The sequence below is a fragment of the Camarhynchus parvulus genome, chromosome Z (genome assembly GCF_901933205.1).
Source record: "Camarhynchus parvulus chromosome Z, STF_HiC, whole genome shotgun sequence".
Taxonomy (NCBI): Eukaryota; Metazoa; Chordata; class Aves; order Passeriformes; family Thraupidae; genus Camarhynchus; species Camarhynchus parvulus.
Genome location: NC_044601.1, coordinates 35,815,824 through 35,842,642, shown reverse-complemented (window position 1 = coordinate 35,842,642; position 26,819 = coordinate 35,815,824). Strand labels below are relative to the sequence as shown.

Sequence of the window (26,819 nt, the reverse complement as noted above, 5' to 3'; positions counted from 1 at the left end):
GTGGTTATTTAGCAGAAGCATTCACTCTCTGGGATAATTTTTATCCTTCTGTGTATATACAAATGAAGAAAAGACTATTAGAATTTTAAAATTGTTTCCCAAGAGGATTCTTTCCTGCAGTTAGGGAAATATTAGAAAAAAAAAAGGCTTTCTTTCAAAAAAGCATAGTCAATGCAGCATGCATCTACAAGTTCAGCCTTTAGAATTTTCCTACAGTCATATTCAAGTGCAGATAGAAGTATACATACATATCTATACACACACAAATACAAACAGAAAAACCCTTAAAATATTTTAGAAATCTTCTACTTAAGTACCTTTCAGGGAAATTGTTACTACAAGGAATTGATATCTTTCAAGTCAAACATATAATTTCATCACAATCTGCAATCATTTGTATACAGACAATTTAGAAATTTGGTTTTTTATGCATACAAAAAACTATCCTACTGAACTTCAACATATAGCCAGGAATTTGCTATTAGCAGTTGAACTACTAACAATGCTCTAATAATCCTTTCCATTTAGGACATCTGTTTCTAATTAAGGAACTACAGGCACCTCTTTGAATGGTCAAGAACCATCCAAGCACCGAACACTGTGAAAGGTGCACTCAAGCGCTCCTCCTGCTAACAGCGCTGTGTGGTCAAAGAGCTGCCTCCAAGTTCACTCAATGAAATACAAGGGTTTGTAGTTTTAGGTGACCCAGTCTTTATTAAGGAGCATTTAATATCAACCAGAGAATGAGAGCTTTTGGCAAGCCATGTTTTCATCTGATTCATTAGTGTTTTCATCCCAGCCTTATTTTTCAAGCAACCATTTCATAGATTGGAGTTATAATCATTGGAATGATATTCACAATAGGATGCAAAGTATTCCTGGTAGAAAGGGAAATGAGTCTCTGGTTAAAAAAGGCATCTTAACCTTCAATACATGGCACTGCCAAGTAAAATAATAATACTGCATATAAGACAAAGTATGTTTAGTAATAATAATCTATGACATAACTTGTTGCTTTTTCAGGAAAATTAAATAGGCTATTGAAATAAGCTTTACTGTTAGAAACTATATCAACTCAAGTCTGTAAACAGCACTTTAAATTCATATCTATGATGTGCTCAATACAATTATGTTTATCCACCTGTTCACACTCAACTGAAAAATCTGCTTAAGGCTGCTACCTAAATCATACATTTTACCAACCGTGCTCACTTAGAAGCCAGAAAATAATGAGATAATTAATTTTAAACTGCTTACAACTGAATTTTATGTGATACAACTTTGTTGCAAAAATGTCACTCTTCCAAGACAGCCTGAACTACTGTAAACAGCAAACAATTAAACCCATTCTGAACAAATGCAAGTAACTGCTGTGTGTGACCAGACTCAAACACAAGCTCATACAGTTTTTATAACTTTAAAGTGTTAAATATTTTATTTCATTAAAACCTCAATTGGATATACTACTCAGTTAGTAGATTAAATTCCTAGCAATTCCCTTAGAACAAAATGTTAGATGTTGCAAAATTAAAATAGAAGTTTATTAGAACAAAAAGCTTCCTGTATGGATTTGTGTTGTAGTGAAGAAATGTATGTGGCCAACAGTTTCGTCACTAGCAGAAACACAGTCATTAAGTGGATAAAAGAGACAGAGAGTGAATCACTGCCTGTCTCTGGCAACTCTCTTTGTTCATCATAAACAAAAGCAAGAAACCTCCAATTACCTTTTAAACAGCAGAGAGAAAGTATAAATAACCTTGAACTGATTGGATTGGGTGCATCACTATTTATGCCAGGTAAGAAAGCAACCTAAGGCTATAGAGTGAGGCACCTCCAAAAGAACAAACTTTCTTCTCCTATGGAGACAAGCAGTTTTGTAGGAGCATACTGGAATAGAACCTAGTACCAACAGCAGGAAAAGCTGCTGCTGTGAAGATTAATCACGATTTCCCAAATACGACTTAGAGAAGGTAGCATTGTAGGGGACACAAACTCAGAGATAGCAAAGATTCCAGGTAACTTCTGCTTAAATGAAAGGTCGGTACTTTGCCCATCTTGTCTCTGCCACTTGCTCATCAAGCTCCTCTCACAAAACATAGCTGAGGGTAAACATGGTTTACCCACTCTAAATTTGAGCACTGCCACAGTTATCCATTCACCACCATCCAGATCACTAGACGGTTTATCTCAGGCTTAGCCAGAGATAATTCTGCAACTGTCACACTAAGAACAGAACAGTTCAACATCACAGCAGTGGGTGCCAATTGGTTCTCCAACCTCCAGCTTCTACCCAGCATTAGGCCCACAACTAGGAAGGATACTAACAAATTGAAAAGGCAAAAAACCAATACTATGGATTAGAACAGATGAAGGAAACGCTGCTTACCCTGAAGAAAGAAGATGAGAAAATAGACAAAGTACAGAGATGAGTCCTGGAGAAGGTGACCTGAATTACAGCAGTTCATGGGGCGGTACCCTGGAAGGGTCACCCTCCAAGTACATAATTAGTGCCAGGCCTGAGGAAAAAAACACTGTTACTAAGTTAATGTAGCCAAGGGGAGAGGGGGGAGCTTGGGAATTGGGTGGACAGGGCACAGAGGGTACATTTTCTTTCGTAATATAGAAGGAGCAATGATGGAAGAAGCAGACTTTCCTCACCCACAGCCAAGTCCTGGTGAAAATCAAGAGAAGCCACTGTAGATATCAACTCAGAAGACCACTGCTGCTTTGGTAGTGTGGTAAGGCCTGAACAGTGCAGATAGCTTTCAAGGAAAAGATTTTTCTTTAAAAGGTGAAGAACAAAGCTCCCCCCCCACCCCCCCTTCTTTCCCTTTTCCCCCTCCACCCAAATGAAGTGTAAACATTCAACCCCAACACACTCAATTCTGGCTACCCTTTGTGTGGCTGAATGTGCCAAATTTTTGCTAACCTGCATAGAAGAATATTATTCCCATGATGTCTGCAAAAATTTAGAAACGAAATACAGAATTAAAATCGATGAAAGATGAACAATAAAGGGATTAAGATCTAAATTGTTAAGATTTACTCTAAAAAATTAGTATTTTATTCTAAAACTACATGTACAATAATGTATTTGTAAACTTAATTCTTCACTCTTAAGGCCATGTTATAGTGGCCTTAAGAGTGAAGAATTTATATCCATGTTATACTGAAGAGCTTGAGTTAGGCTGTGCTGTCACATCAAAGTACACCTGGAAGGAAGCAGGAGATGCAGGAGGGGGGAGAAAGAAGTATGTAGTCTGAAGAATTCATAAACTATCTCCACTGAAGAGGAAAGAAAGACAAGTTAGGTGAACGCGAATGGGGGAAACATTAAAACACATCAACTGTGAAGAAAAGACTGAGAACAGACTTTGCTTGAAAACAAGAACACTAACAGCTGCCCTTACCACACCACTGTTAATGAAGACTTCCATAATTGCCTTAATAGTAGGAGCATATCCACACATGATATATACACACACATATACATTTGAACAAAAGATGACAAATGATAAATCATGCTAATATATTGCAATTCCTTTAAGCAGAAGTTATAATATTCTGTTTAAGAATACAAGTTTGAGGTCAACAAGCCTTTGAAAAGACATGTTCAGAAGTCGAACACTTATGAGGACATAGAAGTCCCAGAGGAGTGCTAGTCATATACAGTTCATTACAGTATTATAGCTTAACTGTAACTGTATTTCAAATAAACCCAAAAGATAACAAAACCAGAAATTACACAGACTCACTGTGCCTTGCTATTCTTGAAAACCTTGCTGTTATTCCTTGTTATTCCTAGCAAGTAACTTGTGGCACCTGCACCTACAGAGCACCCCAAAACTGTGCTTATCAAACAACTTTCAACCAAAGTAGACAAGCACTATTTTTGTGCTTGTCTGCACAAATCTGCAAAGACCACATTCCCTTTCTACTTCCTTGCTCTTCCTTGAATGAACCAGAACTCCCCCAAAGTAAGGCATTGCTTACCCACAGAGCTCCTCAACCCTGTTGAAATGGGAGGGAATCTACCATGAAGTTAAATAAGTAGAATCAAGTAAGAAAACACATTCAATCCACAGAAAACAAAATACAGTATCAACCTACAACTTACACTGTAAGATCAGAAAATAAATTATGACAATCAGCTCAAGTGACAAAGAGTATTACCAACATGACACAGTCTGATTAACTAAAATTATAGAAAAACTCCTTAAAAGATTTGACCTGGATGCATCTGGATGGATCCTCAACAAAAAGCAAAGCATTCGGAAACTAAAGAAGGTAGACACTTAAGCCTACATATATTTTAAATAAAGAAGTCATCAATATTTCCTTTCAGTCATAAAATATAGACATAGACATGTTTATCAGGCATTCTGAACAGATCCCATATCATTGCTTGCTCCACAGACAACAATCCAATTCTCTCTACAGAAAGCAAAAATATGGGACATATATGTGTGAACACTTGAGCAATGAGCTCTGTAATTAAGCTTGCCTCTTCATGAAACATCATCAAAGGGGAAAAAAAAAGCCTCAGGGGCATAGTTTTTCTTCTGTGATCTTTCTTCAGTGGAATCCCTCCTACATGAAACTGGGAAGAAATTCTACCCTACTGTAAAGAAAAAGCAGTATCAAAGCCAAAATGTATTGCTCTGGAAAGAAAATCAGCATCCAGCTAGAGCTAGTTCACTATCTTAGACTTGCAAATTTGCAAGATAGGCATGCCTACATACAAGGAGGTGACTGATACTCGTACTGTGCTTCACTTTCCCATAGGCCTAGCAGGGAAACTGCCAAAATACACAATGTGTACAATACAGTAACTTAAGCACCTCTTCAGACTCTGAACAATGGTGGTTTTGCCATATTTTTTTGCCATATGCCATGCGTCTGCAACTAGCCCTACCACATGCCTTGACTAGGCAGTCATCATCTCTCTGTGAGCAAGCATCCTTTCTTTACTCTCAACTCCCACTTCCGTCACTGCATCTCTCTAAAGCTATTCATCTGTACAACAACTTCCATTTCTAATTACTGTGCTTTGGATTGTCATAAACCATACATATTAATCTTTTATTCAAGACTGTTGAAGCACTTACTTTCACTAGCGTGTTATTATTGTGACATGGTAGGGCTACCAGGTGATCAAAACTAAGATTTATTTCAGGTTTTCTGTATACTTTTGCATAGTGAACCACAGTTTTTTCCTATTAGATTGTTTTGCCATTAGTTAACCTTCTGTACCAAAATTCTGCTCAGAATGTCAGCTGCTGTACCACACAATGCTACTACTACACATATTTAGAAGAGTTGGAAAAAACAAAACCCACTTTTTTCCGAGTAATGGCTGATAACTGAAGCCAGGCCCCTCTCACTCTCTGGACCTCAATTATGATCAAGTAATTAGGAAGAAGTAGTTTTCCTAAAAGCTGCAGCTGTTTTGTCAACATAATTCCTTAACAGCAAACAAGCTTAATTACTCATATTTCCAGTCTCCATGCAGTTTAAGATTTCACAGGACTACAAAAACGTTCCCAATTCAAATACCAAGAGTGACATGTTTTGAAATTTAGTTCTCAATTTGTAAAAAGTGCTATAGAATATAGACGACAGAGAAACCCCAGGGAACAGAGAATGGACACCCTGCATGATGCACAGAGGCAGCAAGGAGACTGCCTGCATCACAGAAAGTACTGTGTAGCCTTTGCAGCCAATAAAAAGGAATAACCTAAGGCTACATGAACCAATCTCTCAAATCTCCAACATCAAAAAGCACATAGCTTCTTTCTTCATTTTATTACTCAGTAAACGAGAAATGGTTACAACCAAGATGTGTTAAAAGTCAAAACAGAACCCGAATACGGTGCATCACAGCTTACAGCCTGAAGAATTCAACATTTTATTTCTTGACTACATTTCCGTGTACCAAATACATGCAGTTATGATATAAAGCCAGTCCTTTACTCCGTGGCCACAGACTTGGCTTAGTACCTTCTCAGCCACATTGTATCTTCCCAGGTTTTAGACAGGCGCTAAACCCATCACACGTTCTCACTGCTTCTCCCAGATTAATGGAAGAGATTACTTTGTACTAGAGAGGAAGCAGCTGGGGAAGGAGAGGTTCATTTAAACATGTACAGGGCAAATGATACATTATACTTCATGCAAGATACTATGTTTCTATTATAAAAAAGGAAAAGCGGTTGTGTGGTTGGGGAAAGGCAAAGCTTCAAGAAGCAATGACTCTTTCTAAATGAAACTATTAAAACTGGGGTTTTTTTCAGCAGTGCTCTTATTTCTTAAGAACAAAAATGGCAGTAGGAAGGAAAAAAACTGAAATCATACAACTTCACTAACATATATTCTGGACCTTAGAAACTCTCTTATTATGCGCTTCATTACTATAATTACATTAGTAGGATTATTATTCAAGAGAAAAGAATTGTTTTTATCTTGCTGTTCTAAAAATTGAGTATAAAAAATGAACACAATCAGCAGCTGATGTAAAAATTTAAATACTTACTGCGTAGGAGCCTATGAGGAATGCAGCGTTTGCTTGCTTTTTCTGATCAAAGCCAGTATAATGAATTATTTTCTTCCTTATCAATGAAAATGACTGCATCAAGAAATGAACAAGATTATGATTTTGTATTTTTGACCTTTTATACCTTCTTTTATAAAATCAGAGAAATGCAAGAGTTTGTTTACCTCCTTTCATCCAGCTGTAGTCAGAGTACCAAAAATACTGAGGAGTAGTCCCCCAGAAGCTTTGGAAAACTGTATTGCATCCCTACCTAAGTTTTTCCAGTATTTTTCCCAGTATCCAGCCGAAATAGTTTTTGATAGAAATTACTGAAATACTTTCTTTTTCTTCTTAAATGCATTTGTGTTTTTGGTTAGTGTTTTTTACTTCAAGCCTTATGTAACAGATAGCCATTTATGAGAACAGAAAGAGGCATTCTCAAAAGCAACAGAAGTATATTAAAGCTGCAAAAATTTTAAAATCAGAGTTTAGACCTTTTTGTTCATTTTTCAAACTCAGATGTAGAAAAATCCACTAGTATTTGTTTCTAAGGATCAGAACCATGCTTAGATTAAAATATTTTGAAATTATTTCTAAACTTTATCATAAATACTTTTTTTATGTGTCTTCTTGGCTTGGCATACAGTTTCTCCATGTCTTAGAATGTGGGTGCAATGGTATTTTCAATAGAAAGGACACACATGTGTGGTGGATGTTATCCCCTAACTGGCCCTTGAAAAAAATTCTGATGTGCTTGAAACTGCACACTTTGATCAACTGCTAAGCTATCATAAAATGTCGTTTTATGCATTTAAATAGCAATGTTACCTCTTCAAGATACCAGATTCAATTTATTCAAGACAAAACCTCAGATCAGTAGCAGAAATATGTTCTCAGAAAGCCTAACATGTCAGACACAAGACATGGAAAGGGACTATAACATAGAAACAATTATTTTGTTGCTTCAGAGCGTCCAGTATACAAAAATCAGAGAATCTCATCTCTAATGAACATAGTTACCCACATGGGAGTTTACCACTTCCCAGCCTGGACCACTTAACAGGTTTATCTCAGGCTTAGCCAGAGACAATTCTGCTAGTGCCCCAGTAAGAATCAAGCAGCAACATCACACCCATGGGTGTCAATTGCTTCTACAACCTGAAGAATTATAAAGCAAGTCTGAATTCTGCAAACTATTATCTGTAACAGACATCAAGGAATGAAAAAAATACCCTCTTATTCTATTATGTGCTGTATATTTCCTACTTTTCACAGTTCAGTGGCAGTTTAAAGATCTAAGTAGTTTTGAAGAGGCAAACCATGATTGACATTAACAAAAATAAACTTTTTTATCTGCCAAACAGGTTTTATACTCCAACATCTACAAAAGGTCCACTAACTTGTAGTAAGTTGTGTTAATTAATTTAAGAAATCAATTTTAAACACATTATGCTTTATAAAGAGCCCAATCCCAAAAATTACTCAACTCCTGTAAGAGAAAATAATCTGCAGTACAAGCAGAGCAGCCTCCTTCAGGCCAATGCTATCAATGCTACTAAATATCAAACGTTGTTCATTATTGAAGAATGTCAGCATCACAAGAGAAGACCAAGTCAAACAAAAATAATTTCAAATAAAAACATAGCACTACACCTTCAAGCTCACTCAATACTGGCAGATTGCCAATACGACAGAATTCGAGGAAAAAAAGCTTTTCCTACATAAGAGGCTGTATTAATTCAGCACCTGATCTTCTGGAAGCTTCATGATAGTTACTGCCACAATTGTGTATCTTCTGTAAGTGAGTGAGTGAATAAGTGAGTTTTCCACCCTTATCCTCCTCCTCCCTAAATTCACCTCACTAAAATATAGCATTCATATTCAGAATTCAGCTGAATTAGGAAAACAGGAAAGCACCTGAACAATAGCAACAAAAGAAATGTTGGCCAAATGTTTTTGCTTTTTAAAAAGCCAGTAATAATTGGCTTTTGAATCAAAAACCCAAGTATTACCTTTAATTTCCTATTTAGCTTGCAGCAGTATCTGTAGACCATTGCCAGATTGAGTGGTCCAAAGTCTGCATAGAAACTGTTAGAAGAAAGGAGAAAAATTGTACATGACCCCTGTAAATGCCTTTTTTTAAACAAGATGCACAAAGCAAGGAGTAATAACATACATGTGATATACATACATCATTCTAAAAACAAGCATGCTCTCTTACATAAATACATACTGTTTTGCTGGAGGAAATGTTTTGTCGTCTTAAACATGGACTACATTTTTTTTTATTTTACACACAGCATCATTTGAAACCAACACTCCAGACTTTAAGAATTATTTCTCACTACTGTATCGCTCTGTGACAAAAGTTTTTAAACTCTATTTAAAGAGGACCTCATAAACTTTACTTTAAAAGAAGGCAACTTGTGCTAGAGAAAAGCAAACACAGAGAATAAAGATTTATTAGTGTATTAAAAACCAGCAAGCATGCCCTTGATCAAAACTATTTGAAGAATTAGCAACATTCCACATCACGTAAAAGACGAACTCTGTTCACTACAGGGGAAATAATATATCCATTGTCAGCTCATAAAGGCTTGAATTGACTTTGCCATTTTCTTCTCTGATTCTAGGAAGTACAGACATTCCACTTAATACATGAGGAACAAAAGACACCCCTTTTAGTCTGGCAGTATAATGTGCACTTCTAAATTTATAAGGCTGTATCATGTTTCTGTGTCTTCGAACATGAATGGGTACAATGAAACATCTTCTGCTTTGAAGATGTTTTTAAGAAATCCTGATGGGAAAGCAAGAAACCCTTCAAAAGCCTATAAATCATCATGGTATGAAGTCTTAGAAGACCAAACTCATGGAATTAATTCTCCAATGAGACTAACTCCTCACTGCTGTTGTTCTGGCTAATTTATTTCTGTCAAAAAAGGAAAAAAAACTAACTTGGTACTTACTTCTCATACACAAGTTCATCATCTATGCAGAAATAATGGGTATTTGCAGCTCCACTCTTTGGTTTTTGGTACAGAATTGCAAAATATAGGCGATCTGAAATGCAAGAAAATTGGAAGCTTTTATAAACATAATGATTTTCTGCTGAAACTCTGAAGTATTACTTGTCAATGGGACAACATTAAATGGTTTAGAATGAAGAAAATCTCCTTTTAAGTATTAAATTAGGCATTATTATTTCTCCAGTGTTAAACAAACAAGGCACACAAAGACTGAGGCTTTTTGCTCAGCAGCATTCCCATAATCCACAGCTCTTTAGTGTTCTTTCCTAAAGTGTTCCTTGTTTGATGATTTTGCAAAATAGCAGGAGCCTGACTTGCACCCACACACACAGCAGACACCTCCTTTATCAGGTTTGGTTCCACTCCAAATACCAATGCACACACACCACCCCCCAAACTAAAGCACAAATCCCTCTGCACCTCTGATTCCCCACATTAAACTAAACGATGAAGCACACTCACATCAAACACAGGCACGCCTTTCTGTAAAGCCATGATTTTGACAGCAGTGCCATACAAATTAAAGCCTGCAGGTAACAGACTCGGGAGGTATCCAACCAGGCAGCCCATGCTGACCATGGGAGCACCAACTAAGTCCCACCTGGACACCTCCAACTGAGTTCTCATCCCCATCCCAGCTGCCCCTTCAAAGCCTGTGTGTCTGCAGGCAGGAGATATCTTGTACTTGCTCTGGCTTCCTTTGTTAAGCTGAGGGGAAAAAAATACCAGTGGTATTCACATAGATATAAATTACTTTTATGGCCAGGGAAGCTGAAGCCCCAGTGAACTTTAAACACTGACTGTGCTCCTGCTATAAATTGCTGTGCTTGGGGTAATTGGTCAATAAAAATTGAGGCTTGCAGCACCACCGCAATACTTGTCTTCCTCCTGCTGAGAAAATATCATCATAAAGTATTTGAATTAAAATTCAGACCTAAAAGGAAAGCTTTTTTTTTTTTCAAATTAATTCCCTAGAACAGATATTATGTAAGTATCAAAACAGATCATGTGTATTATTTCAAAACATGATCTGTGGTGAGGAAAAACTGTCAGTTTTTATACAGCAGAGGGGGGAAAAAAATCACTTCAAGCTTCAAAAAAAACACCATCCATGACCACCACTTAGAAATCATCACCTGTGTCTTGAAAATACATATCCAGGTATACCCTGAAAGGACTTACCATGTCTATACTTCAACAGTCACATGCTCAGTGCTCACCTACATACACTAGTATCTCAAAGATGAAGGCAGAAAAGTCCACCAAAAAGAGTACAATTTCTTAATGCTTTTTTCAGTAGAACAGCAGCCCGATGTGAGTGGTTTGGCTTAAACATGTACAGGTCAGGAGCAACAGGGGGATGTATAGTACCTCTTAACAACTCAGGCACCTACCTCTTTACTTTCTAGCAGAAGCAAGGCACCCAACTTTCTTATTTAATTTCTAATAGCCCCATTCAGTAAGCAGAGCATATTTAATGCTAAGTAAATACTTAGTACTAAACGTGCTGCTTCTGTACTTCCCAGCACTTACCAAATAATTCCCTGAAAACAAGACAAAGGATAAATGTGTGCATTTTTAAGAAGTGACTAAACTGGCCCAAAAAGTGAATTATGTGTGTAGAAGCAAGTGCACTGATACTTCAGCTGAGTGCAAAATATGCTATGGCAAAAACTGCTTCATAGAGAGGCAGTTCTCAGGTGGACTTTTGGGGGTAGTTCACCATCACGATGTTAATCATTGAGCTCTGTCAAGGTGGATTTGAATGAATTAGAAACTGTAACAGGTATCCCTGGGCAATACTAAAAAAAAAGAAGAAAAAAAAAGAAAATAACAGGGAAAAAAAAGGAAAAAAAAGTGAAAAAAAAAAAAAAAAAAGGAAAAAAAATGCAAGAAAAAAAAAGGAAAGGAAAACAAAAGAAAAGTGGAAAACAAGGTAAAAGGCTGCTTTGGTGACTTCCCTCCCTCTGCTCTGAGAATGAGAGCTAATGTATGCAGAAGAACCGAGGGCAAGGGAGGAAGCAGAAAGGAGAACTGAGAGGACATGATATCTAGGGATTGTATTTAAACTGGCATTGCTAGATTAAAGACATGTCACTGCAATCCCAAACTATAATTTTACACCACTTCTAAACTGATTTAATGGCTAGCTGCCACCAGGTTCCTTAGAAGGAAATATCTACTGAGTTAGCCCACTGAACCAACCTGCTGGGGGTTAAGAGCAGGAATACACAGCCAAAATTTTTCCCTCCATGGCATCTGTCCTTAAGTGCCAGTCTAATTATTGACTAGAATGAGCTCTCCCTTTTCATTGTACACAAACAATAACCACATCAAAGTCTGGGAAGAATGGCCATAGTACTCAAACTGAGTTCCTTGGGTACTCAAACACTACCTTTTTACCTTTTTGCACTCCAGCTTCTTCAAAGAAACTTTACATCACTTTTGAAAATATAAAAGCCCTTAGCAAAGAGAAATCCAAAATCTTCAAATACAAAAGGAGGACAAAAATGAAAATATATATAACTTGCACAGGTCAAAGACCTAAAATAATTTAGCATTTTGCTCCAAAACCAGATTTGGAATAAAAGAATTGCATGCATCCTCAGTGCTCGTACTGTTACTGAAATGCTTCTGCAGCTTGCAAAAATGTCCAGCAAAAATAAGAATTCCTATCTTGAGCAAGCAGTGTGTATGTGGCCTTCAGGATTGCTATTGGCAATGCTTCTGCTCTGATATCTCTGAACTGTGTTCATTGTTGCTATTCTTAAAACACCTGAAAGAAACTTGAGTTTAATGAGTTTACAGAAGTACCTCACAATAAGAGCAGTGTGTGTCAAATGCCAATATCCTGACAAGCTGTCCATTCCTGAGCACTGCTAACAATTACTCCCTATTAGGTAAACAGCAGGCTCCATCTTTTTAGCATGTTTCCTATGGGGAGATTTTGGAATGAAGAAATTTCCTGTAAGTGTATTTACCACCAGTCCAGCATCTGACAAATGCTGTATTACTCACCACGTCTGTTTTCACCTGCTCTTTTTCCAAACATATTCCAAGTTCTATTTAACCAAGGATTAGTGTGTTGTGGTTTTTTTAACAGAAATTAAGAGAAAGGAGAATTCCTTCATTAAGAATCTGATTGCAGGATTGAAAGTTTATATATAAAATACACTCAAGCACTGATGATTTGATTTCACTAGGATTTCACAAAGGTTTGGACTGCCAGGAGCAAGGCTTCCCTCTCATTATCTTTGTATTTCCTTTGCTAATTTTAGCTCTTTAGTATTTAATTTACATATAGTGCACTTGAGCACTTCCTAATTCCTGCAAATTTCTGATAAAAAAATCATCCTAAAACTATCAAACTAGAGCAGACCTTTCTAATCATCTCTCAGAAGAACGACAGAGTAGGGCTCACTGCCTTACAGACTGCATCTGCTCTGCAATTAAGAGATATGGCTGCAGCATTTTAGATATACTTCAAATACACTTAATTTTGTCAGCCTTATATAACAGAACAGTTAAAATACACAAGCATGGATGTTACTGCAGCCATTTAATTTGAGTAAGCATCCAATGTAACCAAAATGAGCCTACATATCCCTCACTGAGGCATAGGTTACCACAGCTGAGTTACTGCTAGTAACTCAGCTAGTGAGACTAAAGCTAGCACAAACATGACTGTCCAAGCTGATTGCAGAGTGTTACAGAATGAAAAGCACTCTGCTTGTTTATCAGAGCCACAGTGTTCTGTGGAAATAGATGTGTAGAAAATTGAGAGCTACCACTTCAAAATCACATTAATGTGAATTTAGAGATGAGAAAAATAATCTCCTTCCTTTACTCTCAACAAGCCTGATGCTTCTCAGTTTGTTCTGCACAGGCCTTCAAGAAAGAAACTTCATTAATTCAAGAATTACAGTTGGACTTGATCATCTTAGAGACTTCTTCCAACCTAAGTGATTGTATGACTTTAAGTGACAACTAAACATTAAATAGGCATTAGTGGCAGGACTAGTTTGCATATGATCAGCAAACATTATTTAATACAAACAGAAATTCTACAGTTCTATTGTAAAATAGATGCCCTAGACGAGAAACTCAGTGACTGACAGTACAACAAAACCCAGTGTTAGTCTGTTTTGAATCACCAGGAATGTAACCAAAGAGGAGTGTATTTCTCAATTCAGAGTTGGTATATAGAATTTTGTTGTGTTTGACTTAAAGAACTTCAACATATTTCTTGAAGATTTTTAGTCTTCCTATCCTTGAAAAATTTCATTCAGGCATCATCACTATGGTATTTCAAATTCAGCTAATGATAGACTTGCCAATTGGAACAACAGCCTGGATTCTGAAAAGGAAAATAAAAGTATACTAAAAAGATAGAAGGACTTTTTTTAATCAAAAAACTATGAAAGCCTTGTTTTCAGTGTCATGTCATGACTGATCAATACTATTATTTCACTTACATAGAGTGCTTCCACTCTGCTCTTGACTGACACATAAGACTGCATATGTTCATGCACTTTCAGTGCTGGATTAGACACTAAAAGCCTTAAACATGTATTTAAAATCTTAGCTTTGGAGAAAACTCACAAGTGAGTGAGGTCATATTGATAAAAACGTAAACACAGTTTTTGTACTGAGACAGCTGCATAATAAAAACTAATTGAAAATGTTGAGAGTCAAAATATTGGAAGCCTAATGATACTTATTAGAAGTGTCCTTAGCATTCTAGAAAAATAGTTTTCTATTGGGTACACAAAGTTTATAATGACAAACCAGCACTCCTGGGAAAAGACAACTTAATGGTTTGAAAAAAATAACAAACTGCAATACAAAACCAAATAAAACAACCCACATATCAATGAATACATTAAAATGAATATTTAATTATCAACTCCTAATGACAATATAAGCAAAATTATTCTCAATGAAGAAAAACAAAATAGGTATGTACACTGTAGCTTAGAGCATCCTTTAAGATGTTCAATTCTGTAAACAAACTGGGTATACATTCAACAGGAAGAACAAACATCAAAAAATTATCCATGACACTATATCACTTAAAATTTAATTCCATATTTAGTTATTGTAGTTATTTCATTTTAGAATTTACTACACAAAAAGGTGAGAGAGAAACCCACACCTTTTGCCTGAAGTTTATGCATTATAATTTCACCTCTTCTTTAAAATGTTCTTTATAAAATAAGAGCATGAAAAAGAAAAGGAGCTGAGGAAAGGAAATGAACAGCTTCCAAGCCTCTCACAGAGCATTGCTACATTTTATTTAGATCATATAAATTACTTCTCTCAGAGATCAGAAGGATATGGGAATATGCTTCTAATAAACAGACTAAATGCATTTAGTTCCAGCAAATTGGATTCATACCAGCAAGCCTCATGCACTAGTTGACAAAGAGAAAATGATAAAGCTTACCATGCAGCTTAACAGACTAAAATGAACAACTTTTTAAAAGGACAGCTTTCCTGAACTAGTCTTACTAGTAACCAAGAATATTTAGACAGTTCTAATTAATAGTTATTCTGACATATGGCTGATGCATACAATTAATTACAAAATAAGGAAATGCAATGATTACCATAAGTATTGTGGGCATAAAATTCCTAGAATGGATTTGAAACTTTGCTGTCTGTGAATGTAACATCACACAACAAAAGATCCATAAATCTTTACAGCAATTTCGGTTTATGTTCTGCTTCTGTCTTTTGCAAAGATGAAAATAAGGGTAGCCTGAGGTGTTTTTAATACATTTGGCACTGTTTCTCTAAGCAGATAAGCTAACACAGACCTCTCAGCCTTTAAAATGGTTCAAATATTTACCAGTATGTCCATTTTTAAGAATAAGACCTTATGCTTTGTCTCCAGTACACAGCTATTAATTAACTTCTCAAAACTGCATTATGAGAGGGCAAAATTGACATTTCAAACCTAGACAGAACTTTAAAACAGCTGAACAAAAAGGTAGGCCTGTTAGCTTATTTTTTAAGCTTTCTCTTTAAATAAACAAGTATGACATAGCAGCAAACTAAACATTAGACTATAATTTGAATCAGAACTAAAAATTGGACAATAAACAGCAGCCACTGTGCACAGCAAGATCAAGACAAAATGAAGTATTCTTAAATATAATAATCAAATTTACTTTCATCAAAGTAAAGTTAATTAAAGTGCACTTTAATCAAATTTACTATACTAGGTACTGCTGCACGTGGTGAAATCCCACTGAAAAAACACAGGTCAAAGCCTAGGTGCTCTACTGAATTTAAATGGGTGAACACTTTCTTGAAGGAGAAAAAACAGTAATTTAATGGGCTTGTTGACGCCAGACACATGTTACCAGGTCAAAGCAACTGCTTCATGAGAATGGTTAGACAGATCTGTTTGCTGGAGATGTGAGCTGGACAGGGCTGCATGGTAATATTGGCAGTAAAATCACTTTGATAGTAAAAAGTCATTATCTGTTACAAGAGGGGTTAACACAGCTGACCTTAAAATCATAATATCATCATGTCCTATATGAACAGTTGCTGCTATAGAAACAAAACACATATGGAGTTGTTGGAGCTTTAGAGTTCTGTAGATAAATACACCATTATGTTTCTCAGCATAGATTAGGCCTAAAATGCTGAATTTTTGGCTGGAATATTTAGGATTTTACTCACTGACAGTATTAAAGCTTTTTAAAAAGAAGAATCTGGTAAGCTTTGGCAGTTTACATTCTTTCTACGCTGCTATGACAGATTTTCAAAACAAAATCTTACGGCTTTCTATGCATACTGTTACGTAGAAGACACACTAGTTAATATAAGGAATCATGCTTTGCCAAAGAAATAAAAGGTACATTGGTGCCTTTTCTGTATGTTTGCTCTTTATATTTTTGCTTCCTCTGTCCACAGATATTTCCCACGCCCTTCACAGAGATGTGCCGGGAGGTATAGTTCTTGCTTTTTATGAGAAGTTGTAAATACACTAAAATTCTGAGATTATGACACATGACTTAAAAAGTAATTTTTGTTTTTGTTTTTGCCTTTAGGCAAACTAAACTCAAGCCCATCTTTCAGATGGGGAACTCAAACCTAAACACAGAATTTTCTGGCTGTGATCCAACAGGCTTCTTGAAAGAGGCAGACTCATGTGCCAAAACAAAGCGCGGCTCGGAGCCTGGAGTCACGGAAAGGAGGGACGAACGACACTGAGCAATCCTGCCTGCACAAGCTGTTGGCACTCGCATGTCAAGGGAAGGTGCGACGTTTGCCCACTATTTTACTCATTAGCCAGCAAGCCCGATATTACGGCACCAGGAGAAACAAGTATCTGTATCCATCTAACATGTATCTATATATAGATGCAGATAGATTAGATATAGATATATTTGTGCGGGCGCGCGTATATACACATTCCCCCAATACATGGAGAAATATGCTACTTTTTTCTACCCCACAACGTGTTGAACGGATAGAAACGCGTTTAACGTTGTTTTCCGTTCACTCTCTCTGGCAGGCAGAAAATGCCAGCGAGAGGCAAGCGGGGCTGGGTACGGCTCGGGCTACCGGGACACGGCAGGACGAGTTATCCCGCTGGACGAGCGGCGCAGTTCCCAACAACACTTGGCTGAGTGACACGCCAGAGCTCCGGGCTCGGGGACTGACCAGCCGACCGCCCGGACAGCAGCGGCTGCCGAGCGCCCCGGGCTCCCGCCGGGAATCGCAGCGACGGCAAGTTTTCCTGCACACCCGGAGCCGGCGCGGCGCCCACCGCCGGCGGGACGGGACACCGCGCAGGGACACCGGGACACCCCCGCCCCCCGCGCCCCCGGCACACCCCCCTCACCCGCGATCCTCAGGCAGGTCTCCAGACCGGCGGGGGGCGGCTGCCGCCGCCGCTCCGCCTCGCCCCCCGCCGCCCGCGACGCCGCGCCCCGCGTCCTCTTCAGCGCGGGCGGCGGCGGGCTGCGCGGCGCCGCGCCTCGGCCCAGCTCTTCCGCTTCATGGCGGAGGCGGCCGCGGCGCTACGATCCCCTCATGCCGCGGGGACTCTGCGGCCGGAGGGAGGGAGGGACCCCGCGGCGGCGAGGGCGGCGGCGGCTGACGCGTCCCGGCGGACACCGCCCCCTCCCGCCGCACCTTCGCCCCGCAGCCCGGCGGAGCGCCCGCCGCACCCCAACGGCCGCCCCTGATTGGGGCGCGCGGTGTGGCGTCACCGGCGCGGAGCGGCGGTGGGGGTGACGTCATGGCGGCCGCGGTAACAGGTGGGCCGGGGCACGCGCCCCCCCGCCCCCACTGCCGCGGCGCCGCCTGTCTGGGCGCGCGGCCGGCCCGCGCTGCTGACGTGGCGCCGGCTGCCCCCGGTGGGGAGCGCGGCCCGGCCCGGCCCGGCCGGGGACTCCGCTCCGGGCGCTCCGCCCCTGCCCTGCCTTCTCCGGGGCCTCGCAGCCCTCCAGGTGCCCCTCCTGACACGTACCAAGAGAGGAGCCCGGGGACTTGGTTCTTTGTAAAGCCAGCTCAAAACAGTCCAGTGCATGCAGGCATCTGGTCTGAACGTAAAATGGGCTGATCCGGAAAGTTTAAGCAACTGTGTTTGAATCTGCCTCTTAGATACAGCGATACTTTTAAATACACAGTTATTTTAAATGGCCGTAGCACTGAACCAAGCCGGTAGGTAAAACAGCTTCTGAGAACCGCTCCCTTCCCACCTCGGTCTAATGGCCATGATGAAAGCCCTGGAGGGAGTATTCTACCTTCTGCTGAGTGTGCGTATTTATGGAGGAAAACCTGCTGGAAACATTCTAGTTGCCACTATTCACTGCATGACTTTTTAAAAAATAGCCTTTCTAAATAACACCAGTCACCTAAAATTCTTCTGACGCTTTGGAAACAAATTCTCCCAAGGGTGACTGTGGCCATCGTTGTTCCAATTCATTATGAATGTGGGAGTCATTGTCTTGCAGTGGTCAAGCAAACTCAAGCTGTGGCCAGATGCAAAAGGCAGGGCCAATGCCCTGATTAGGATGCCTCAGCTCTTCTGCTGAATCCTCCTCTCTCTTCCTCTCTCCTTTTGTTCATCTGTAGTTTATGAGTCTTTCTGAAGAAGTGATTTTGCTGGGATAACACAGAGGTTGTGGTATGGTTCCTGTCAGTATTGAAATAGTAAGGGTAGATTACTTCTACCTAAAGAGCTGTAAAACTACAGTTTAATTAACTCCGATATCTTTTAATAGCTCATAATTCTTTTAGCTGTAATTAATTTTTTAAAATGTGCTTATTAGGACCAACAGAACTATTACCATTGTATATTCTTTTAATTCTACTAAAAGCAAAAAAAGCAGGAAGGCAGCTAGAACATTTCCTTTAAAATCAAAAGCACCAAGAACAACTGCAAAAAAAAAGTGGAACAAGAATCAGTGCCCTTAACTGTGATTATCAGGTTAATGAAGCAGAGTGGAAGCACTACAAATCAACTGACTATTCATCATTCATTGTCTTTGAAAATAAATTTTTATTTGTTTATTGTCTTTGTTTTACAAACATATGACCAGTTTTCCAGCCTGCTTTTGGCTGTTTAAGTAACATTAGGCAGAGAGGCAGATGCATTCCAGAGTTCTTGGCATGCTGAAAAATATTGTTGAGCTGGGGGACTGCTGGAGGAAGGAGGCAGCTCCTTATTTGAGACTGTAGGAACAGGGGTTCATGAAAAGCAGACTTCACTCCCCTGTGAGCCTGAGCTGCCTGTCCCAGTCTGTTACGCTGAGTTTGAGGAAGCCTCTGGCCAGCCCTGAAATCATAGGTGTTCAGAGTCTGCATGTAACTACCTTTAGCCCTGTGCCGAGTGCTGTTCAGTCAAAGCAGGGAACTGACAACTGTGGTTTTCCATTCATAAAATCCTTCTTCTAAAAATGTAATATCAAAATAGGGGTGTAATGGATAAGTTGCTGAGGCATAATATCTTTAATAGAATTACATGGTTCAGTATTGTTATGTTTCTTACACAAGCCTTTTATTTTTTACCAAGGAACAGTGCACTTAATTTCACATGCTCTTAATGGTATAAAGCTGTCCAGACCTTGCTCTGGGCCTGCCAGTGACCTTAATGAATGCAGGAACAAACGTCTTCATAAAATGCCATTTCACAATTGCATTAAAGCTTAAAAGGGGTGAAAATTTTCAGTTGAGACATGTATGTATGGTAACATTTTACAGTGAGGGTCAAAGATCAAACACTGCAGAGAAGGATATACTCCTCCATAAATCTTGGACTTTTTTTTTCAAATTGCTAAAAAGTGTATCCTAGATGAAAGAGAGCCCGTCTACTTTAATGAAACCAATAGATGTTGAACATAAACATCTGTAGATAAATGAATAATATGAAATATGCCAGAACTGCAAACCAGAAAGAATGCTGTTATGATTACTTCAGTTGTCTAAGACAGAAATAACTAAGAACAATTTATTCTGAGACCTCTTGCTCTGAGAGAAAATATGTACCTACAAAGGAAGAACATCCTGCTGCAAATCTTCATAGGAACATAACTAATTTGGCTTACTCCAAAACTGATAGTCTCATCAGATACAAATTTAAGACCCACCCCTCTCTGGTCTTACAGACCCATGTTTTTGTATCACACAAAGAATTGCAGACAATACAGCATGATGTATTGAAAATATTTATTTGAATTTGTGAAATGTGTTTCGTAACTTCTGCCACTGCGAGATGCAAATGAAGTCCAGGTGTTCAAAACTGTGGCTTTTCAAGGTGTATTTCAATACAAAATTGTCACACAGCGCTGGAAGCTTTAAAACAGTGCTGAAAAGTCTAGGATTGAAAGCCAGTGTTGATCTGCTGAAGGCAAGAATCCCAAGTTCTTCCTGAGCAAAATCTGATTTTTTACCTTAGTGCACCTTGAACAACGATCTTTAAAAAAACACTAGCAAGTTTGTCTGATGAGACAATAATAAGCTCCAGGATTTTTTGCGATCAGTCTCAGTTGTGTTTTAGTTTTTATTATCTTGTACTCAATGGAAATAGCACTTTTGTATCCATCTCTAGTGTCAGGTAGTTTATTCTATGCTCTGATTTTCTACATAAGGTTGCAGATGTCCCACAAAGAAGCAACAGAACCAATGCTTGTTGTAATTCACCGGACAGCTGTTCTTGTAGAGCACAAATTTACAAAAAAAGTATACATTGCTTCAGTGTCATATGTCAATAATCTGGGGTCGGTTTGAGAAATTCACTGTTTTAACTCCTGCCAGCTGCAAGATTGTATTAATGGGAACATGATCCAGCCTGTTTTTATCAAGGTGCAAAAAATGAACTTCGTTGCCTGGAATGAGAATAACATGTAAATTATTGAATAACATATTTATTTATTCAAAGATGTAAGAGTATTGAAGCAGCATTCTGACCACCTACCAGTTACTGTACAAATATTTACTAGTTCTGTAGACTGCACATATTCAGTATTTTAAACAATGACACAATGTTTTTTAATTATATTAAAGAAGCAAGGAACATTGACACACTTTACTTTAAATCTGCTGTAGCAAGATTTTTCCTAATAATGTGATGACTGTCATGTTGCAATTCCCCCTTCATGCTCTACCCCTCTAATAAAACCACATTAAATGCCTCAAATCACATGTGAAAGCAGAATGTAGGTAAATACCACAATGTCAAGAAAACCCTCCAGACTCTGAGGCAGTTGTTCCATCAGCGATCCAACCAATTTCTGCAGTACTGTGATCAGGTTTATGCCACCTCTGTGGGAGATGGGACTATGCAATGACATTCTGCAGATTTCTTCATGCGACAGAAATTACACAGTTCAACACCATACTGTCTCCTTGGGACCCACAGGGACAGAAGGCAAAATGGCAGCAAACAGCTAAAGGAGATAGTGGTGACTGTCACACAAACACAGCAGCTCACCTGGGCCTAAAATCAAAGCTCCTCCCTGCTGAGCAGGGTCTCCTTGAAAATCAAAAGCTGGGCCAGTCATTGCTCTCCATATACTCCTAATACTTCCCAGAAGAGTGTTTGATTTCACATGAGGGCTCCAAACTAAACAAAACCACACAACACTTTTTATCTGGAAATATGAAAGTATATAAGAGCAACAACAGTTAACAGCTGCTATGAATACGTTAGAGATTCCTGATTACCAGTGTTTTCACAAAATATAGCCTACGAGACACAGTCTGGTGGGCAACTCATTTTACATTGCCATCATACTATTTTATCAGAGCATTTCTGTTTTGTTTGTGAAAGTCTAAATACAGTGAGAAAATCATTCTTACCTGATGCTTTATTACCTTCACCTCTTTTCATCCCAAGTATTTTATAAATTTCTCTTTGTGGATCTACATACATTTCATGTGTATATCCAGTTAAACTGCAAAAGGACTGCAAAATATAGGCAGACACAGAAAAATAAAGTAATATTTGTAAGGTTAAGGCAGTAACTAGCTAGGGTTTACTGACAACAGCAAAAATACTGACACCCTGCCAGCTTCATGTTCCCCCCTCTTATTTGAAAACTGTGTATTTGTTAGTAATGTTAAAGTACAAAATTTTTAGCCTCAAAGCTTCTATTAAAACAAAGCTTCCAGTGAAATCAAGAAAGGATGTTTCCTTAGCAACCCCTGGTGGCTTTTAAACTGCAAGTTTTAATTATTTGCTTTAGTCATCTATTACTATAAGAATTTGCTCATGAACACTATCCTTTTTTACTGTTGCAAAAGACATAATAAGACATTGTATTTAATGACCAATTATTTACCTTGATGTGATGATATGATGACTGTCCAATGACTATAAGCCTCACATTCGATTCCTAGAACAGAAGATAGGTATTAAAGCTGTAAAGAGGAAGTGGGTGTCCTACATGACTTCAAAACATTGCCAGAATCTGGTGTGCTGAGTTAGTGATCGCAGTGCACTGACTTAAAATTATTTGACATTGACATAACTTCCATGTTTGGAGACTGTACTTTTGTATATCACCCACAGTTAGCAGCAACATTAATTTTTTAAGTGAAAAATTATTTTTAAATATAACATTTAAATTACAGTTGTGTAATCTTTAAGTTTCCTATAGCATTGATAGGATTGTCTTTTCAATTAATTGCATCATGATATGATTTTGGAAACTCAAAATTTCCACTCAATTGCACCTACGTGTAAAGAAGAAGCACACAAATGATGGTGCCCAAACATTTGGGATTTACATATATGGACCCATTGATAGATATAACTTCCATTTATATGCACTCCTGTTTTTTTGCAGATGCAGCCTTAGGCCTGAGTCTGTAAAACAGAGCCCAAAACTGAAGTTGATTTAGATATCACTAAAACCAGTTCCTAAATATAAGGTTGTTTTATTATATATTTGCCTTTCCCATATAGAATAATTTCCCATATAAAATAATTTTGCTTGTTATGAAAAGAAGCCCTCCTAAAACCAGAATACTTGCATTAAGAAAAACACATTCTTAATCGACATTTTTGATTCTCTAGATACATTTATTTGAGGAGCCAAATTAAGAAAATGTCCTTTTGAGTAACACTGATCAAACAGTTTAGAAATATCTGTCCTGAGAAGGGAACCTGACAAAGAATTTGCCCCTTTTTGTCCTCATAATTCCTAATCCATCTCAGATGGACTCAGATGGAGTTGCCATCAGCAATGACCTGAGTCTCTGTCATTGGCTATGCTGCTGTTGAGAATAAAGTATGGCAGAACTTCAATCAGCAGTCTAGAAGTATGGCAGAATTTCAATCAGCAGTCTAGAAGAGACAGATTGACCTTCCACATTTAGCAGGAGATCACTGTCTTCTCTGGCATCTCCTACCACCCAAAAAACACGTGTCGATAGCAACCCCTGCCCACTCTACTTCTCTTTTCTGTCACTGTCATCCTGTTTGTGCAGCTGCCCTGGAGAGCAGGACACACTACTTATGCACTTTACAAATCACCATAGAAAAAGATCCTATTTTTAATCCAGATCAATTTTCTGATCTTGTTCTGTGCACTTCAGCCAGCCCTACCAGCATAATGGAAAGGGCAGTAGTTAGCAGTCAGAAGACAGCTGTCCAGGGCACTACTAATACTGAAAGAAATGCCTGTCAGATGTTGTCTAACTGTTCTGAGCACAACAGTAAAAAGAGCACCTAGCTAACAGGGCAGGGAGAAATAATGCTGTTCCAACAGAGCGTGCAGTGCCATAAATCCTTTCCTGTGTCTCCTAAGCAGATTCATTATTGCTATTGTAGCAAACAATGAAAGTGCTTCTTCTGGGCCTTTTTTTTTATTCCTTGAAGCTTTATGAAAGTGTGTAGCTGGACATAACAGATCTGCTTGACTGTGGCCACAAACACATTAAGAGCAGAGTACTTACTTGTAAAAATGCCTTGGGGACTTTTGCCAGATCTTCTACGTACTCTTTACAGGTGTAACACAAAAAGTTCTGCAACATACCCAATTGAATGAGTCAGAAACAGATACAACTGCATAGACAGGAAGCAGCAGACTTTGGACACACAACCACTTTGGAGGTGATGAGGAACAAGGAATGGGAAAGATTCCAGCCACAAAATTTGGATTCGGATACTGGTTTAACCCAAGCCTGAACAAGGACGCTGGGCCTGCAGCCTTGCAAATATTTTTATCTGTAGCTTTTTTAGCAATGTGATAGCTGGGTCGACAGCCGGGAAATCAAGGAACACGATACTTGTTTCCCTAAACACACGGTTGAAGAACTATTTCCTTTCTGGTAAATAGTGTTTCACTTTACCAAAGAACAGGGGTCTCAGGAGCAACACGGCTCTCCTTTGTGTTCCTTCCCAGCCCGCCCTAAGCTCCCGCACCGCCGCCCTCCCACAGCCCCGCCGGGACCCGGGCTGGGCCCCACGACGGCCCCTCCTCACCCGCACGAACAGCACGATCGCTTTCTGCTCCGCGTACAGGGCCTGGAAGGGGACGCTCCTGCCGTCCGCGTCCAGCACCGGGCAGCGGGCGGCCTCCCGCAGTCGCTCCTGCTCCGGCCGCCGCTCGCAGCCCCGCGCCCGCTCGACCTGCTGTGTGACCGGGGGCGCCGCCGGCCCGGCCATGGGAGCGCGGAAGGGAAAGGCGGAGCTGGAGCGGAAGGGCGCGGAGCGTAGTGCGACGGCGAGGAAGCGACGGGCCCGGGATAGAGCGGAACGGTTCCCTCCCGGCCGGGGGAGCGACCTCGGGCAGCCGCGCCGTGGCCCAGGAGGAGCCGGGGGGTTCGGATGGAGAGAGAGAGCAACCTGCGGCCGAACCCGCTGCGCGGCCGTCAGCCAGAGACGGGGCGCAGTTTGTGCCCGGGAAACACAGGAGAGTCACCCGGAGCTTCCCAGGAACGGTGTGCAAGCAGGAGCAGTGGCATGGCCGCGCGGCCCTCGAGGTCGGCGTTCTTTTTGCTGGAGGCCGCAGCCCTGCAGAGGGCCGTAAGCGAGATGGAAAACTTGTCGAGGAGCTGTCGAGCTGCTCGGTTTTTGTGTCAGACAGAAACAGCACCAAACCCGGTGTCCCTGTTCATGCAAAAGCAGAGCTTCACAGTGTCAGCATCAGCTGAATAGCAGATGCTCAAGTGCACGCAGAAAAGAGTGAGCAGTTCTTATGAAAAGAAAAACACTAGGTCATTGAAGAGTATTGTAGTATTTTAGATTGTTGTGTCAGCTGAAAGCTTATGAGAATGAGGGTACTTTTCTTAGTGGGCAGAAGAAAAAGAAATATCAGAGAGAATAGGGCTGGAGGGAATGTCCAGAATTTATTCTGCTCTCTGATTATATTAATTCCAAAGTTTCTCTTGGCAGGCAGTCCTGGGGTCTATATGTTAGTGTGATCCAAACTTACATCTGCTGTTCTTTGGGTTAAGCCACTGCTTTTATGTTACCAGGACTGAGCACACAGAACAGGTTAAGTCTTGCATTTCAATATGTCCTCACGAGAGCTTTGATATAAAAGATGATGAATTCAAATTAGTTAAGATTAGCAAAGAACTTCAGAAAACTGTGAAACTTATAATTCTCCTCAATGCAGTTGGACCCAATGGTTTTAAAGGTCTTTTCCAACATAAGTGATTCTATGATTCTGGAAGAATATGGTCAGTTGTTTTTATCAGGCTTCCTTGTTCAGTTATCAGTATGTTAGAAGCATGCAGCACACTTCTTCCCCTGGCAGTTCATAAACCAAACTGTGTGCTGTGTGCAGCAGCTCTGCAGCTCCCTCAGCAGTACTGATGGGAATGTGCTGCCTACCCTTGACTGCTGGAGAATATAACAAGGCAGACAACTGACAGCTTTTTACAAGCTTTGGTCTTCATCTTGAAGCTGAAGTGGATGGGTAATCTTGTTGTGTTATGCCTGCAGTAAAACCGGGAAGCATTGGGCAGGACTCGGGCACAGCTCAGGACTCGATCATCAGGAGAGCTTAAACCAGGGCCTTTGCCACTGCAGCTGGAAATCAGAAGAAGCAGTCATATCCCTGTAGGGGATCTGCTGATGAAAAGAATTGGGCATTGTGGTGTCACAAGCTCAGAAGACACTGCCCCAGGTCAGTCTGCGCATAGCTGACCTTGTGCATCCAAGAGAGCGTGTTCTTTCTTGATTTGAAATGAAATCTCCTGAGGAGCCCAAGAGAGACACTCTGCCTGTCTGGGAGAGGTGGTAATCATTCCTACTAGGCCAGTGAAGGCTGCCTGCAGACTTTGCTTTATGTAATTTGGCCTCCTTAAACTAGCTGAAGAAGCAAATCCTTAACAACTGGTTTCAGCAGTATATAAGTGACGAACAGCAACTTTCTGCTGAAGGTATTTGCCAAAGCATTCTCTAAAACCCCTCAAGCAGCATGTTTCTAACTTTTGGTAGACAATCTTAAGTGTTGTGGGAATACAAATACAAATTGCTGTCACCCCCACTTTTATAGAGAAAGAGCAGCAGTGAAGACAGTTGTACTCTAACATGTTCTGTAAAAGAAGAAACACTCAAAATTAGCAGTCATATTTTGAAAGCTGAAGCTTAAAGCGTTTCATTAATACATGCTTAACAGAAATGCAGATACAAGTTTTTCTTAGATGGGAAGAAAGAATCCGTATCTGCTGGACAGTACTAGCTACCTAAATCTATTTAAACTATATAATTCTTCTATGTGTGCTATGAATAGGGAATTTTCCTTTTCTTTCCCTTCTCCTCTTTTCTTTATAGCTCA

The 26,819-nt window shown here is 39.7% G+C and overlaps 2 protein-coding genes across 2 annotated transcripts in view; both read right to left on the bottom strand.

Moving 5' to 3' along the window:
* The window catches only part of CDC14B (cell division cycle 14B), a 44,463-nt gene extending 26,733 nt beyond the window's left edge, over positions 1-17,730 (bottom strand). The window contains 5 exon segments of the mRNA XM_030969227.1: positions 6,533-6,625; positions 8,545-8,620; positions 9,502-9,595; positions 17,423-17,542; positions 17,545-17,730. Of these exon segments, the coding sequence (XP_030825087.1) occupies positions 6,533-6,625; positions 8,545-8,620; positions 9,502-9,595; positions 17,423-17,542; positions 17,545-17,581 (420 nt within the window). The 5' untranslated portion in view covers positions 17,582-17,730.
* Positions 17,731-20,202: 2,472 nt separating this feature from the next.
* On the bottom strand, positions 20,203-24,920 carry PRXL2C (peroxiredoxin like 2C). Its single transcript, XM_030968737.1, has 6 exons — positions 24,515-24,920; positions 23,986-24,054; positions 22,368-22,421; positions 21,886-21,991; positions 21,518-21,649; positions 20,203-20,912 (listed from the first exon to the last, which is right to left on the bottom strand). Exons 1-6 carry the CDS (start codon positions 24,695-24,697, stop codon positions 20,785-20,787), a joined length of 672 nt encoding a protein of 223 aa, XP_030824597.1. The 5' UTR covers positions 24,698-24,920; the 3' UTR covers positions 20,203-20,784.
* Between the last annotated feature and the right edge of the window lie 1,899 nt (positions 24,921-26,819).